General features: G+C 40.5%; 1 protein-coding gene across 1 annotated transcript in view; it reads left to right on the top strand.

Annotated features, from left to right (window-relative positions):
- The window catches only part of GRXCR1 (glutaredoxin and cysteine rich domain containing 1), a 100,340-nt gene extending 84,082 nt beyond the window's left edge, over window positions 1–16,258 (top strand). The window contains exons 3-4 of the mRNA XM_024573507.3: window positions 5,038–5,103; window positions 16,010–16,258. Coding sequence (XP_024429275.1) covers window positions 5,038–5,103; window positions 16,010–16,189 — 246 coding nt within the window. The 3' untranslated portion in view covers window positions 16,190–16,258. The remainder of the gene's footprint in view (window positions 1–5,037; window positions 5,104–16,009) is intronic.
- Window positions 16,259–17,377: the final 1,119 nt, after the last annotated feature.

Genomic DNA, 17,377 nt, shown 5'->3' with positions numbered 1-17,377 from the left:
ACTGAGAAGGTAGGCAACATTCCCATTGAGTTTGAAGCATTTGCAGGATTTTTTCAGAAGGTAGTAGGGAAGATACAAGAAACTTTGGGCAAAGGATGGAGCATGTATGTGTGAAGGCATATTATCTCATGGGAGCAGCAGGAAAAAGGGAAGAATTCAGGGGTCCAGAGCAAGTGATATTAAAGGATAAGGCTGGAAAGATTGATGCGACCAGAGAGTGAAGGCCTTTATGGACTGTGCTCAAGAGTTAGGGTTTAGTCCCAGTCACTAGAAGGCGTTCCAATGAGCAGGGCAGGTATACAGTACAGTAGAGAGAAATAGACTGCAGGGAGGTAATTAAGTGAGAGAGAAACGAGCCTTGTTTAAGCCACCAAGAGGGATGAAAACTTATGTTTGATTCAAGAGCCACTTCTGTGATGGCATTTATCTGGAGACTATATTTTTATGGTTAATTAAAAAGCAAGATCATTACTTATTATATCAGCCAGTTCACCTAAAATATTATCTAAAGCATTGCTTTGTTGCACTACTGTGCTAAAAAAAACTGTTTTAACTGAGAAGCTGGCTCAGAATTAAACTTAAGGCTCAATCATAGTTATCATTTTTGAGATTTATTTAGGACACTTTCTATATCCTGAATTCCTATCAAATTTTATTTTATTACTATATCATCATATGGATGTTTTGTTGGAAGCTGATTTTTAAGTAACATGAAATGATGTGTGAATAAATGCAAGTAAAAATAAAATAAAGGATACAACTAAAGTTTGTGTTTGGTTTTGGTTAGTGGGAACGGTTTTCTAGTTCTTCTGGACCTCTCGGAAATGTCAGGTGAATTATTTTCAAATATCGGTGCTCCCTGTGGAAACCAGAGCCTGGATGTAAACACGGAGATACATCAGCGTGTGTTTTTAAACGACTTTTGAAAAAGAATACTTGAATGTTTGTATTTGTTTACTTTGTTTTTGATAATGTGTTTGGAACCCCTGGACTGAGCAGTGTTTCCCAGAAACCCAGGAAAGTATGCTAAATGCACACTGGTTTACAGCAATCTGTTATTTTCCCCACTTGTTGTTAAAACAGATTTCTTACACTGTGGCCTGGGTTCCTACCTCTGCTTCCTTCCCAGCATCATGCAGAATATCACAGAAAGTTTCGTGAAACATAGATGTTCTTATTTTGAGTGAAAGGAAATGGTGATTACACAGGGTGATGCACACATAATACTTGGCAACCTTATTGCCCTGAATAATTTCCTTCCTTTATTCTATGTGCTCCATCAACTACTATTCTTCCTAAAGATTACATCATCATTACTTTATGGAGAGAGCTTTTCCTAATCTTCTTAGGTTAAATTCACCTTATTATATTCTTTTATAACATCTTCTACCAAGGTCTTTTTTGTAGTATGTATGACAATTGTGAGTTTACATTTATTTATGTGATCTTTTGTTTAACATCTGCTTCCTCCAAAAGACCACATTTCTCCAGAAGCAGGGAGCCATTCTCTAGTTTTTGTTACGTCTCTCGCACTCAGCACACTGCCTGCTCCAAAGCGGTGGTGACTAGGAAGGAAGGAATGGACACATGTGTAAGTAAGTATGGTGCATGCCGCACACTCATGGATCAAAAACAACAGGCAAATGTTCCAGCAGCCCTAGCAGCAGGGGACTGATTTCTTTTCTACCCTTTTTGTTATTCCTTAAAGGTATGAGTCTCTTCTTGGGGACCCAGACAAGAGGAAGGGTTATGCAAACTATCTTGTCTTTGTCTGAGGTACTTGTTACTTGTAAAGTAGAGGGGTTTGTTCACATGCCAAACTCACTACTCAGAATTTTAAGGTGGGGACTATTTGAGAATAAAGCTAGTTTCATGTATTGAAGGGTAATGCAAAGTACAAGATCCTATAGGCAGACGAGGAAATGAGACGGCGCCCTCTCTGCTCCTGAACAGCAGCAGATGGGGAGCTCAGCGTAAGAGGCAAGTTTTGGGGAACATTTAGATTTCCCCCATCACGAGACCTGGGGCTTCTACTAGGGCAGCTCTCCATCTCTCCTGCTCTGCATTTATATGTCCCAGGGGCCTCATTCTCTGCAGCTCTGCTTCAAAAGTATCTCCATGATTGCTTGGCCTCAAAAGAGACCCTCATACCCACGAAAGGGTGTATCTCCTTATGTATTGATTATTCTCAGGAAATAATCTTTTCGTGGACGGTATTTGGCTAAGAATTTCACGTGAGTTTGTTATTTCCTAAATATAACCCCACATTCAATTACTTATTGTACTACCTGGCACAGTTTATCAAGACTTCCCAGATACCCATGGAAATAGTTCTACAGTATTTTTAATTGATTCAGAATCAGTTTTTCCTGAAAATTAATACAACCCTGAAAATAATGGTAACAGTAATGTATTAAGTGCATTACAGATATTGGCTCTTTTAATCATCAGTGCGAAGAAAGAATTATTGTCTCAACTCTTAAAATGAAGCCACTGAAATTTGAAGGGGATAAAGAACATGCCCAGGGCCTTTAGTTAATCAGTGCAAAACCTGGCTGGATCCTGAATTCAGGTCCTCCTGACTCCGTAACCTACAGAGGTTCAGCAAGGACAGGGTCAGGTGGAGTGTGAGGATGTGGGACCCCGTGAGGATACGAAGGGGGGTTTAGCTACTGTTTCTGCTCAGCACGTGCGTGAGGACCAGAGGGCTCCTTCCTGGGAAAAACACTGAGGGCTGGCCAGATACAGTTGCGGATGGAGGCCAGGCGGAGTAGCCAGGTATGAGAGCGAGACCTCCCCTGTCTCTATCACAGAGCAAAGTTCTTCCCACCTTCTGCACTTGGCACACCGCCTGTGCACTAGACACCCTGGCTGTCTTGAAGAACAATGATTATCATGCCCTTAAGTGCATTGTCTGAAATGGGCAAAGCCTGCATTTCATCTGCAACATGGAATCTACTTCCGTGATAAAGACGGCGCTGGAATCATTGGACTGAGGCCGAGCACGTTCCGCAGGTTTCAGGCTAATGAGACAGTCCTTTTCCGGCCTGTGCGCTGCATTTTGCACAGCGAGCTGAAGCACGCTGACTGCTAAGGTGGGAGCTGCGAAGCAGGTGTGTGAGAGCTTCTCTGGCACATTCATTTTGCTTAGAGTTACTGCGGTGCGTTTTCTTTCATTGAAGAAAAATGACTCGTATATTGCTTCCTTACTGCTTTGGTTTTTGTACCGAATTCCCCAGAGGCTTTTCCCATTTTAGCTTAGCTAACTCTTAAAAGAAATAAGATGTAGCAACAGGAAAACATTACCAGATACTATGATGTTTTAGACTTTAATGTTTTATTTTGGTGCTTTTGTTACCTTTGTTCTCACTTTAGGGTTGTCACATCTCTATTCCTGGCAAAACTACCCACAAATAAAAGAACATTACCAGCCTCGTAGAGCTACATATATTCTCTGTAGCCCTGTGCATTTACTCATAGTGCTTTTTAATATATCAAGTTGACGTTCCTGAGGGTGATTAAGATGGCATGAATTATGTAAGATGAACTGAGCTGCAGTGAAACCAGAACGACAGGGTCCTTCCTATACAGGAATTACACCCACCAGGGGTGTCCAACCTTTTGGCGTCTCTGGGCCACACTAGAAGAAGGAGTTGTCTTGGGCCACACATTAAATACATTGCAACACATGATTACAGAAAAAATCTCATAATGTTTTAAGTACATTACGATTTTGTGTTGGGCCTCATTCATAGCCATCCTGAGCTGCCAGTGGTCCGCGGGCTGCAGATCGGACACCCCTGGCTTTAGCTTATCTTAGAAACCTCACCCAGCTTCAAGGTCCAGATCAAATGCCACCAACTCCAGAAATCCTTCTCTGCCCTCAATAAGCAGAACTGTCATTTCTCCTGTTGTGATTGCCCAGCTCGCCCCTTTTCTGCATCATTTTTTTGGCACTTATTTTCCATTCCACCCTGTGAGCCACTTCATCTTGGGTTTCCATAACGGTGTATTGTAATGTCCTTAAGAACTAGGGCCATTTTATTTAGAAGTGACTCTGTTTTCTACCCTGTCCAGCACAAACAGGCGTGCGGAAGTCTGTGTTGTGTGGTGACGTTTCACTCTGTCTTGTTGATTAATCCACAGGGGGCTCGACATTCTGTGCTGGAGATAGGATGTGAACGAGTCAGATGTGGTCTCCGCCTTTGATTAGAAATAATTACCCCAAGTGTGCTTTCTTCCACCTCTGTTACCATGTGTCGGAGTGGGGGAACGTAAGAGGACACTGGAGAGGAAAGGGAAATCGGCAGTGAGAAGAGACACGGCGAGTTTGGGGGAAAGTGCATACATGGCCCCCACCTCACTGTCACAGTGAGGCTTTAGAAGTTAAAAACATTGGTTCTGGAGCCAGTCCCCTGCCTGTGTTCCATTCTCACTCTGCTTCCTTTCTGGGTAAACTAGAACTTATTTAATCTCACTCACCGAGGCTCTATTTGTGCTATTAATAGAGTCAACTACATCAAATTAGACAATGTTGGATGCCTAGCTCAGAGAATGTGCTTAGTGCTGGTGGTTACTCATTTTATTGTTTTAACTACTGTTCTCTGTACATGTGTGACTAAGGAAGCCCATCTCCAGGACTGCTTAGAATGGGCAGGGGCAGCCCAGGTTGGGAGTTTGCTCAAAGTCTTCCTTTCCCGAGTGGCACGGCCAGCTTCAGGCCCCCTGAACAACTCCTGAGGCTGTGCTGGAGCCTTTCCTGTCTGGACTTACTCCGAAAGCTGTGGGCTTTCCAGTGCTTGCCCCCGCCTGGCGGTCCTCCTCTCGGCCCCAGTGAGCCTTACTGGATGGGAGAATACGTGAAAGGAAGGAGAAATTTCTTCTCTTCTTTGGCCTCCCGGTTGTAAACTTACTTGGATCTGATGGGAAGAATCATGTTCGATGTTTTGTAGGTTAAATTTTCCTGGCTAGATCTTTGTTTTTTCCAATACTAACAAAATGGATTTTCTTTCCCCCCCTACCCTCTCTTGTTAATAGGGTGCTGAGAAAATTTTGTCAATGAATGAATCAGGAGAACTGCAAGACCTCTTAACCAAAATTGAGGTAATTGTGCTTTTGGCAACTTATTTTTGGTAATCAAAATGTTAAACACATTCTGATCATACCTGAGTTTTCCTAATTAAATTTTCACATGTGTTTACAAATATGTAACAGGATACGTGTGGCAGTTTTAATTTGATGTCACCTGCTATTAAGTTTGCTCCAGCTAGTGACTTCAGTGTTAGCTTCTAACAACCCCGTAGTATAAATTATAGGTGAAAATTCTAGTCAGCTTTATCAGAGCCAAATTCTCTGTAATAGAGATGGTGTTGGTGAGGTGTTTCCAACCAGATGGTTGTCTTGAAGCACATGTAAACTTTTTCACTTAGAATTATTTTATTTTTCTCATGGACCAGGTCATCATTTCTAAAGATTACAGAAAATGTATTTCTATGACAGTGCACATTTAAATTTTGTTCCTGTACTGATTATTTCAGCATCAGAGAAATACTCATTCAAATATTCAATGTATCAAATCAATATGCAAGCAGAAAGCCCTCAATACCTCTCCGCTAAACCTAGTTTCCTCCGTAGGAAGGAAGATCAAATATTTTATCGTGCAAACTGGGATACTTTGAGAGTGCAAGGATGCATTCATCATCACTCTGGGACAGCAAACATGAACCAGGACTTCCCCGGGGGGACTGGGCAGTCTGCTTACCTGGGATCTGGCGTACATCCCCCTACCTGCTTGCCGTGCTGGTCTCCTTTGCAGACCTTGTTTTTGATTGTCTACCAATCCTTCCACGTCAGCTGAGAGACAGAACGTTTTTGTGGCTTATTACTACCATTCCTTGGTGCAAGCTGTTCCATCTTCCTAGAATGCTGTTCTTCTTATTCCTCCCCCCTCCACCTTCCTCGAGGCCCACCTGCAACAGCACTTCTCCCCCAAGTCATTCCTGATCTCTCCCACCTTTGAATTCCTGTAACCATCTTTGTGTTGGGTGCTTATCAAATTATTTTGACTTTTGTATTGCTTTTCTTTGGATATTTGATTCATGTCCCAGATGACTATATACTTCTTGGTTTTAGGCATCATGTTTTATTCATATTGCCCATGCCCACAAGGACAAATGCAATGATGTGTACTTGATAGTCGAAGACTCCTTTCAGCTCGAAAATGTATGTGGACGGAGTTTATTTCTTTCTTGTTGTACCTATACCCTACTCCAACCCCATGAAACCATCAATTTGGGTTACCATGTATTTTTTATTTAAGTGAGTGAAGTTGGTTAATGCATATTTATTTTTTTCTGAGTACATTTTTAATTTATGTACTATTTTGCTTTGAAATATATCTAATTTTGTTTCATATTTTTTCTCCAGGCATTGTGTTTTTAGATACCATCTATATTGCCATGTGAACCTTTAATCTATTTCTTCTAACTGTTGCAGAGTGCTTTGTGACAGTGCTTTTCAACAGAACTTTCTTCAATGATGAAACGTTTCTATCTATACTATCCAAAATAGTAGCTGCTGGGTACAAGTGACTACTGAGCACTTGAAGTATGGCTGGTGTGACTAAGGACCTGAATTGTTAATTTTATTAATTTTTTCTTGATTTAAATTTAAATTCAAGTAGCCACATGTGACTAGTGCCTTCTGGTTTGGACTGTGTGACTCCATGAAACCTGCCCACCGTTTTTTTTTTAATCTACTTTAATCTTTTTTTTTTAATCTTTCTTTTCTACTATGGCCATGCAGATGTCCTCCAACTTCTTCTATCAAATAAAACGTACTGTAAGGAACACACTTGAACATGTTCCCTCTGGATCTCCCTGGGAGTAGAATTGCTGGATCAGAGCTTATGCAAACACTTAGTTTTCCCAGAAGTGCCAGAGGGCATTCCAGAATGGTCACACCATTCCACACTCCCCTCCCACAGAGAAAGAGGTTTTGTACGTTACCACATTCCTGACGATTATTTTACCTTGTTCTCTAATTTACAGTTGTCTAGTTTTTGCCAAGGTATTAAGTGTAGAGGTACGTTGCTTTACTTTTTTTAACTTACATTTTTTTGATTATCACTGAGTTTGGACACTTCATTATAGGCTTTTTAGGTTTTTACCATTTCTTCTTCTGTAAATTGTATGTTCTTACACTTTGCCATTAAATGTCTTGAATTTGCCCTTTTTGGGGTTGATTTTCAGAAGGTCCTTCTATAATCTAGATGTTAATTTTGGTTGATTTTAGTCATTGCAGTTTCCTCCCCTTCTTTCATCTTCTTTCATGGTGTTGTTTATTCAACAGAAATTCTCTAGTATAATCAAAACCATCATTTTTCTTTATGTTTTGTGCTTTTGAATTTTTATTTATAAATGCCCTTCCATCTCAAGGTCAGAAGATATTGTCCCACATTTTCTTTTATTAACTCTATAATTTTTCACATCTAGGTGTTTAATTCATTTAAAACCCAATTCCATTTTCTTACATATGTTGAGCCAGCTTCCCAACATCATCTACTAAATTATTGCTTTGTTACGTCAATTTCATATTATAGTAAATCCCCATATATACCTGGGTCTTTGTCTGAGCTCTGTAGTAAGTTCCCCTAATCTATTTGTTTCTTGTTGTGCCAGTACCACACCCTTTTTATTTTTGTGCTTTAATAACGAGTTTTAAATTTTGATAGGGTGAATCTTCCTCATTACTTTCTTAAAGATTGATCATTGACTTAACTATCTTTGGGCATTTATTCCTTTGAGTCTATAATTGTTTAATTCTGCAACTTTATTAACACCACCAAGCTATATTAACGTAACCTCTCCCCCTCCCCTCTCTCAGCTCAAACACATTTGGAAATAAGATTTTGTTTTCTTCATTAAGTCTGCCTCCATGCTACTGATATCATAAACAAGGCACAGACACTTAAGACTATTCTTAGTGTTGAAACTAATAGTATGGTGCTGGCTCCTAATGCTGCAGTAGTTGTAAAGTACTATGACTCTGTTGGGTTGTTTTGCCCATGTAACAAGCTGGGAGAGAATTTGAAGCCATCCATGAAAGCCCTGAACTATGCCTGGGAAGGGGGCTGGGATTTGAGGCAAACTAACCCAAATAAAGATACTGAGTCTGGACAATCATTTGGAAGAGCCAAAAAAAGTGGATAGGGGATGCAAGCTTCAACCCAAACCCATTCTGTTCTTCTGGTTGGCAGGAATTAAACATTCATGAGGCAGGAAACACTGGCATCTTTACTATGTAGCAAGTAATATTATTGGTATTTTATGTATTAAGTGTCTGAAACCTCATAACAACTTCACAAGGTGGGTTCCAGTTTCCCCATTTTTACAGACAAAGTAATGGAGTCACAGAGGATTCATTCACTTGCACAAGACCTCACAATACCATTTGATTCATACCTGACTCCAAAGCCCATGATCTTAACCATGAATCTATGCTGTCATCACTATCAAATGAAGTGTCATGTAGGCCCCCCACCCCAGCCAAACCCACCTCCCTCCCCTGCTTCCACCCCCTTTGGTTTTGTCCATGTGTCCTTTATAGTTGTTTCTGAAAACCCTTCCCCTTTTCCCCTCATTATCTCCTCCCACCTCCCCTCTGGTTACTGTCAGATTGTTCTTAATTTCAATGTCTCTGATTCTATTTTGCTTGCTTGCTTGTTTTGTTGATTAGGTTCCAGTTAAAGATGAGATCGTATGGATTTGATGAAGGTTGTCAGTGGCCTCTTACAAGAGGAGCTGGCTAAGGCAACAGAAGGAAGTGAGATATGGTGATAGCTGGTATGAGACTTGGGTGCAGTAAAGCCAAGCATACCAGTGGAGGCTCTGCACCTGAGACAGTTCACAGGGCATCCTCCTGAGAGAATATGAGGCTCATGTGGACCCAGATTCTGGTCTGTTTTGTTTTATTCTTCACCTCTAGGGCCTAGAGCAGGAACTGGAAAATAATGGGCACACAGTAAATATTTTTGAGTTGAATCCTTTTTCATCCAAGGTGTTTTTGAGAAGGAAAAGCAGTTACTTAATGAAAAGAGGACAAAAAAATCATTATTTTATGTAGGGGAATGCTTGGGTAAAAAAAATGAATAAATACAATACCATTTTTGGTAAAAATATTTATTGTTATATTTATGTATTGATTTATACTAATAGGAAAGCTAAAGATTAGAAGCAGGGAGGTGGGAAAGAGTTCCCCAACAGCGATAACCAAGATGGATAGCTGGTCTTGCAGGTGTCCAGACAGAGAAAGCAATCGAGCCTAGGGCATATTGGCAAATACCTTGTCGCGGCAGATACTGGATTACAGTTCTAAAGCCCAAGTTGGTAGAGATCTAAGCAGGCATTTGCCTTGCTATAGTTTTTAATGATATGAGCAAACATTTTGTTGTCATTTCTAGTGAGGTTGCCAACATAGTGTACATTTTCTGCACTTTTTTTTCTTGTAAAGCCTAATTCTTCCCTGGGGGCTGGTGACTGCTCATTTGTTGTTCATGTAGAACAGAGGTAAGAGGCCCAGCAACACACTGAGGATGCTGGAAACGGCCCAGGCTGTCTGTACAAGGCGCTGCAGCTGTCAGAGCCTGTCCCGAGCCTCCCAGGAGACGCGCCGGTCTGGAAGACGGCCCTTCTCAGTGGGAAAATGGCCACTGCCTGTTCTGAGACTGCAACCTCACAGCACCACCTGCCCGCTCACTGGGGAAACCAGGCCGTGTGCTCAGCCTGCCTCTCTCTGAAATCTGGACATGTTTTTAAGTAGATTTGTGGCAGTATATCCCATTGGGTCCAAGAACCAGACTTTCACATTCAGGCTTATCCACTTAGTATCACAAGCTACAAATATCCCCTGTGTCTGCCTTTTGTTCAGTGGCTTCTTTCCCAACTCTGCAAATTGAGGATGCTAGAAACTCTATCAGGTATGATTATGATTAGCAGTTTGGTCAGACAGAAAGGTGTTTATTAGGCACTCAGCAAGCATTTGCTGAATTAAATTATTGAACACAGTTTAAAGCAAAATACATAGACAAAGCTGAATCATGCAGAGAGCTCATATGTTGAGCATGCACTCTTTGACAATGTGTGACACGGATGAAGTCTGCATCACACGCAATCTGTATGATAAGGTTTGTGGTCACAGAGACTCAGATAAATTGCTTCCTCTTTGGTAGAGTACTTAAGGGACTATCAAGCTCTTCTGGAGAGATTAGATGATCTGAGATAGAGTAGGAAGTGCATTTATTTCCTGATCTTGAAAAAGACATTGAAGATTATTGATTTTAGCATCTTATTCCTATATTAGATAACAGCAAAAACTTTATATTTACAAAATTTGAGTTTTTGCTACAAAAGAAGTCCATTTAAATATCATTTATGAAATCCACCCTTGTATCCTCTTCCCTGTTAGAGGTTTGGGAGTTCCTGTTGCTTCAACTAGATGACTGCAGTATGGAGTGGACCTCCACAAAGATCTATGATTGGAGCTAAGAGCTCTATTTAAGAGAAAAGGAAGTGTCTGGTCCATTGCTGTATCCCCAATGCCTTAGTGCCTGGCAGGTGGGCACCCACAAAATATTTGTGGGATGAATGAATACGTCTCACTTGCTGAATATCTATTTTTTTAAGTCCTTCACCAAGAATATGTGAACAGAAAGAGATGAAAGGATGATAATTCTTCACTCTTTATTTTTTTTGGACTTGTACACCAAAGGGGCGTACTTCTACCCAAACCACTGTTGAGAGGAGTGACATTCTGCAGATTCTCCACTGAATGCTGTTCTCAGCTAAGTCAGCATGGGCTCTCACTTTGTTACACATTGGAACACTGGAGAGCTCCCTAGATTCCTTAGTGGCTTGATGGTCAAAGTCCTGTAGTAGACCTCTTCTTTGAAAGTGGAAGTCTGTTTTGTTGCTAATAATAATGGTTATTGTTAACTTTAGTTACTCCTCCTTCCTCAAAGCTAGGACACTGCCTAAATTTGGGGGAATTCCTTCTCTCCTTTTCCATTTTGCCCTGAGGGCAACACTGTCTGTGGAAGTGCCAGACTTAGGACACAGGAGCTTCTATCATAAACCAGCTTTTTATCTTTATAAAGAACTTTTTAAGGTGGAACCAGAGTTCCAGTGTAACACAAGTGCTCTTTGAAGGAGATGTCTAGGAGTGAATGATTGTTTATTTTTATTAGAGGGTCAAACGGAGTAGATTGCACGGGATGACTTAACAGGAACAGGATTCCTGGAGGCCGATTGAGTCCCGGGAGAGCTTAGGGGCCTCAAGGCCTACTCCCACCCCACCCCACTTTTTCTTTAGTCAGAGCACATGTTTGCTTAACTGTTTTACCTTTGGGAATCCTATGTAATATATAATTTGGGAAAAATTGAAATAAATAAAGCTTGAAACTATGGTGAAAGAGAAAAGACAACGAAGTTTGCTCTTGAAGAGAGTTTGATTTTCAGTTTTCTAACTCCCTGGCAACCTGAACATTCTCCTAAGACTGATTCGGAGGCTTTGTCTCCTCATTTGTAAAATGAGGCTGGTATGACTCTGCAGGCTAAGGAAGCCATCCTTTCCAAGTTTATGGCCAAACCAGTGAGTTTTTCTTAGGAATGGAAGTGGCTTCATAATCTTTCCAACACTGTGCTCCAAGACATCAAAATTCACACATGAATTGAACTACATTTACTCTTCCTTAAGACCTTAAACCAAAAGACTATGTATAGAAGATATTTAAATAAAATGATTTTAAGAATGTTACAGAAAATAATTGTATCTTGTGACCACAAGCAGTTTAGCTTGAGGCAGCAGTTAGTAAAAATCTCTTCAAATAAGTATTTATTAATGAAATAATGGCTGACAATGACTAACTTTATTGAAAGGTTACTATGTACCAGGCATATTCTATTCATTTTTTCATGAATTAACTCATCAAATCCTCCCAACAACCTTAAAGTAAAAGACAGATCTCATAATAGCGTGCCATGGATTCCGATAACATTGTTTTAAGATAGCCATGGTCCTTATTTGTGATTCCCTTTAAAATGACAATTTAGCTTTTAGTATTTATATATTAATTTTATTTTAGGAAATTTATTTGATCTGACTTATGAATATACTACTAAGAAACAGCAGTGGATTTAACATATGACACTTTGGCCCTTTGAAAGTCATGTTCATCAGCTGCAGGCCCATGCTATAACATATTATTCTTGTTGAGTTACCAGTTCGAATTGTGCACTGTGAGCCTGGTGTTTGGAGTGCGTGACATAGTGAGTGAGCTAGGAAGCTGCCTGGCATTCCATTCACTTCAGCTTTGCTGTTCTTTGCTTTTCATCACAAACATTTTGTGGCAAAACTGCATACTATTGAAGAATGTCTTGGGTTATAGCAGGAGTTACTAGTTGGCTAGTGTGCACTGATGCAGATGTACTAGTTTTTAAACATACTGAAACATGTTTGCACTGGTTGTTAAGACAGTGAACTTAGTAAATATCTGTTGCCCCAGACACCCAAGCATCTCCTCTTTTCTGCTGGCAACTCCCCTAGAAGGCTTGCCATTTAAAATATGGCATTCACACTTACATTTAAACCTCAGACAAATTATTAATAATTTCTTTAGTCAAAGTGTGTCCCATGAGATATTTGGCACACACCTGTGTGAAATATTATTTGTTGTCTATTTAAAACTCAGTATAACCAGGCATCCCAAAGTATAGTTGCAAAATCTGAAAGTGCTATGTCACTTGGAACCCAGAGCATTCACAATGCAGCACCCACGGGTGAAATCTTGGGTTCTGTGGTCCTGCAGATTCTTTCCCTGGGACCTAGGCCAACTGGCATCTGCTCTCGCTAGTTGGTGCTCTTGCTGTACATCATTAAATACTTTTAATATATGTGGTCTGTCCGGCAAAAGTCCAACCATTGTTAATATAAAGAAAATAGTTTGCACAACATCAATGTAACCTGGCAGCCAAGGAGAGTGGACTGGAATGCGCATGTGTGAACAATGATGACTTCACTGTACTAGTCAGTGGGTTTGGTAGACGCCACTGAGTGAGCATTTGTACTGTGTGGCCATCCCATTCAAAATGACTGAGCAAGTAGAGCAATGAATCTGCATCAAATTTTGTGTTAAGCTTGAACATTCCTCCATGGAAACTGTTCGAATGCTTCAGAAGGCCGCAGCTGTGGGCAACTGGTGATTGGCAGCTTCATCACAACAACATGTCCGCTCATGCATCAAGTCTTGTGCAGTTTTTTCGTGAAACGTCACATAATGCAGGTGACCCAGTATCCCCTACAGCCTAGATTTGGTGCCCTCTGACTCCTGGCTCCTCCCCAAACCAAAATCACTTTTGAAAGGTATACAGAAAGTATCCAGCCATGTAATATGAAAAATAGAGACATTTATTGAAGAAGATGCAAGATACAAGAAACACTGTATATAGGAGAATGACGTCTTAGTCCCCTTCAAAGTAGGCACCTTGGGATCTCACACAATTCTCCCAGTCGCCATCAGCTGCCCTGTCATATTTTCCTGAATCTCATTAATGGTCTGAAATCTCTTCATATTCAAAGGTGATTTTAGTTTGGGGAAAAGCCCGAAGTGCGTTGCAGGGCACCAAGTCTGGGCTGTAGGGGGGCTGAGTCACCTGGGTAATTTGATGTTTCTCCAAAAAACTTTGCATGGACTGTGATGCATGAGTGGGTGTGTTGTTGTGATAAAGCTGCCAATCACGAGTTGCCCATAGCTGTGGCCTTCTGAAGCATCTGAATAGTTTCTGCCAAGGAATTTCAAGCTTAACATGAAGTTTGATGCAGATTCATCAGCCTACTCAGTCATTTTGGATGTGATGGCCACACAGCGCACATGCTCACTCAATGTCGTCTACCGATCCCACAGGTTAGCACAGTGAAGTCGACGTTGTTCGCACATGTGCATTCCAGTCCACTCTCCTTGGCTGCCTGGATACATCAAAGTCATGCAAACCATTTTCTTTCTTTTTTATTGATTATGTTATTACAGTTTTCCATTATATTAACAATGGCTGGATTTTTTCTGGACAGACCTTGTAATGTTCTGGCATAGGTCTAGTGAATGTCAAGGATCTGTTTACCTTAAACATCTTAATTTCATGCAATATTTTAGTCCATTTTTGGTCAATTTTTTTTTTGCTGATTCTTGGACAAATAAATGACAATAACCCACCTACAAAGTAACTGAATTGCTACACACACTCAAACTTCTTGGAAGAGCTTTGAATCTCTACAAACTTGATGAAGTTCCTTCCTTGTGTCATTCCAATTGGCAGTCATTACATCAAAGTAACTCTGTACCACTAAACATGAGCTCTTACATGGGTTTGTGCCGTCTTGATACAATAGCTAAATCAAACTGCAATTGCCTACGAATCTTGCTACGTACAGAAAATGCACATCTGAAAAGTGGTCTGGGCATATAAACATTTTAAGGCAACCATGTTCTTCAAGTTCATTTCCCAAAGTACATTCCACAAGGTAGTATGAGACCATTACCTTTGTTCTGTGGGAAAGGGTTTGTAAAGTTGTTTGTGCTTGGGAAATAGTGGGCTCAACAAAGTTAAGCAGGTTCCTTTCAGTCATGTATTTCTGAGACTTTCATATGTGCAGTTGTGACCCTCCAGAGAAAAGCTGTAGCCTGTGTAAGTGTGCCCGGTAGGTTTGTCTGTGTGTGTGTGTAGGTTCACACTTCCCACCTTTATTTCAGCCATTATTCTTGTTTCCAAGATACATTTTCAAACATTGCTGCAAACTCCTACCTTGCAAATCAGAAGCTTGGATTAACTCAGTTTTGTTTTTGCTTTTGTTTTCATTTTATACTGGCTCCTATTCTGTCCTCAGCTGACGGATGCCACTGGTGAACTCTAGCAAAGGTCACAGCTCAAAAAAAGCAAATAGAAATGTGTATGGATAATTTTCAAAATATTATCCTCAACGCACTGCCTACTTATTTTCATTTTACTATCAAGCTTCTCTACCTTTACTTCAAGTAGAAAGGCTGATAGCCACTGTGTGAAGTTTTACAGACTTAGGTAAATGTCTTAAGATTTTTATGCCTGTTTCTTCAAATATAAAATGAGGTAAAAGTCGCTTGAATAATCTGCCGTGCCAGGGTGTCTGTGTATGTGCAGGGAGGGGTGAGGGAGGTTTCTACATATATTACTGCATTTGCAAGTGCTTTTTAAAAACAAAATGTATTCAAATGTACAGTGTAACATTGGCTCTCCAGTTGGTATTGGCTCCTATACTGATATTCTAAACTCACTACTATTGATACCATTCTCTCAACAAAGACATAAAACCATTAAGAGATGCTAGAAATTATGGTATTTCCCTTTGATGCAAGTTATCATCTCCTGAATTATTTGGTTTGTAAAGATGTATTTTTTAAGTTAAATTAACCATTTAAAAATATTTTACTAATTTATTTTTAGAAAGAGGGGAAGAGAAGGAGAAAGAGAGGGAGAGGAATATCAGTATGTGGTTGTCTCTAGCACGCCCCAACTGGAGGCCCAGCCCACAACCCAGGCATGTGCCCTGACTGGAGTTGAACTGGCAACGCTTTGGTTCACAGGCCATTACTCAGTTCACTGAGCCACACCAGCTAAGGCTGCATGTATGTGTTTTTATGTGATGAGTTTCTCTCTAAATGTGTGCCCTTCAAACTAAAGTGCACCAAGCTTTATAAATTCAGCTTCTACTATTCGTGGCCATCAATGGGGCAATGAAGGAAACTTCAGGTGGCTTTTCCTGAGTCTAAGTAACATATTCATGGATAAGTGATTCCAATCCACAGCTATATTTTGCCAATATTGTTTTTACGACCATCAATAATACAGAATGACACAAAGGCTGGTTGAGTTGTTCATGCTAACACATCTCCTGTTCTCTCTTGTCCCCCTGCCACCCTGTGCAGAGAGTGCAGCATCCACATGAGTGCCCCTCCTGCGGAGGCTTTGGCTTCCATCCGTGCTCCGTGTGCCATGGGAGCAAGATGTCAGTGTTTCGAAACTGCTTCACAGACTCTTTCAAAGCCCTGAAGTGTACGGCGTGCAACGAGAACGGTCTTCAGCGCTGTAAGAGCTGTGCTGGTTAGGCCGAGCTTCCGCCCAGGGAGAGGCTCATTTTACTAACCGAGGCAATAATTTGCTTTATACTTTTTTAAAAATGGTCACATTTATGGATTAATCAATAAACTTCATTTATTATAATTGCCTTTGTTTTGAATTTTTACTGTGACCATTTTATTTGGGTTATTAAATAAATGTTCATTTAACAACGCTATGTTCCAAGCCCTGTGCTAGATCATGGTTTCTAATTGGAATTACCCAGTACCATTCCAAGACACCCAAAAGTGACTCCTTAAATGGGTTTGCTTTTCTAAAGAAAAGACAAAGTCCATCTAATGGTGCCTATTGCAATGTCCCCCTACTGATGAGTTAGTTCGACTCTCCAGGTGTACAACCCATGTCCACGTGTGTCCCAGCTGCAAGGGAGGACCGCGTTCTGGATAGTGGGAAAGAAGATGATCGTATGCATTCTTTGACAGTAAATTTTTTTTGTGTTGGAGCTGATGATATTAATGATAAATAATTAATGCTACCAGATGGATTTCTTGGTGATGATCAATAATGCTGCCAGGAGACTTATCTGTACTTACTGTTTTTCAAGCAGCCTCCTTGTGCTGCTGTTATAGCACGTCCTCCTAAAGGCCGCTCCGATAGTCTTCCAGAGCAGGACACAGGGAGCTGCAGAGTTTGAACACAGAGTAGGCAATGATAGCAACGTGCCCGGGAGAAATTTTGCTGTAATTATTGGCTGATGCCTAACTGTACACATATCTGTACTCTGATGGTTTCTTTATCAATGATTTTAATAAATCACCTTCACCATATTTGTAATAAGATCATCGAAATATTTACTCTTTGGTTTTATTAAAAGCTACAAATATTTACCAAATTCTTTCCAATCAGCTAGGCACAGTCTACAGTATAATTTCTGCTTTCATGGTGCTTACCCTCTAAGAAGGAAGAAAGTATTAAATAACTATAAGCAGGCTGGAACCTATAAACACTAAATGAAACAGTGTGCTATGGGAATATGTAGAGGAAAGAGCAACCTAGATCAGTTAAGTAATGGTAAGGAAAGACTACTGAGCAACTGATATTTAAACAGACATGAAGGGTAATTGGAAACTCATTAGTCCAAGAGCAAGAGGGCCTGCTTCAGGTAAAGGAGAGCATATGTGGAGACTCCGAGGTCAGAGAGAAGGTGTGTGTTTGAA

The sequence above is a fragment of the Desmodus rotundus genome, chromosome 4, assembly GCF_022682495.2.
Source record: "Desmodus rotundus isolate HL8 chromosome 4, HLdesRot8A.1, whole genome shotgun sequence".
Taxonomy (NCBI): domain Eukaryota; kingdom Metazoa; phylum Chordata; class Mammalia; order Chiroptera; family Phyllostomidae; genus Desmodus; species Desmodus rotundus.
Note: the sequence above shows the minus strand (reverse complement) of the source record. Positions and strands in the feature narration are given on the sequence as shown.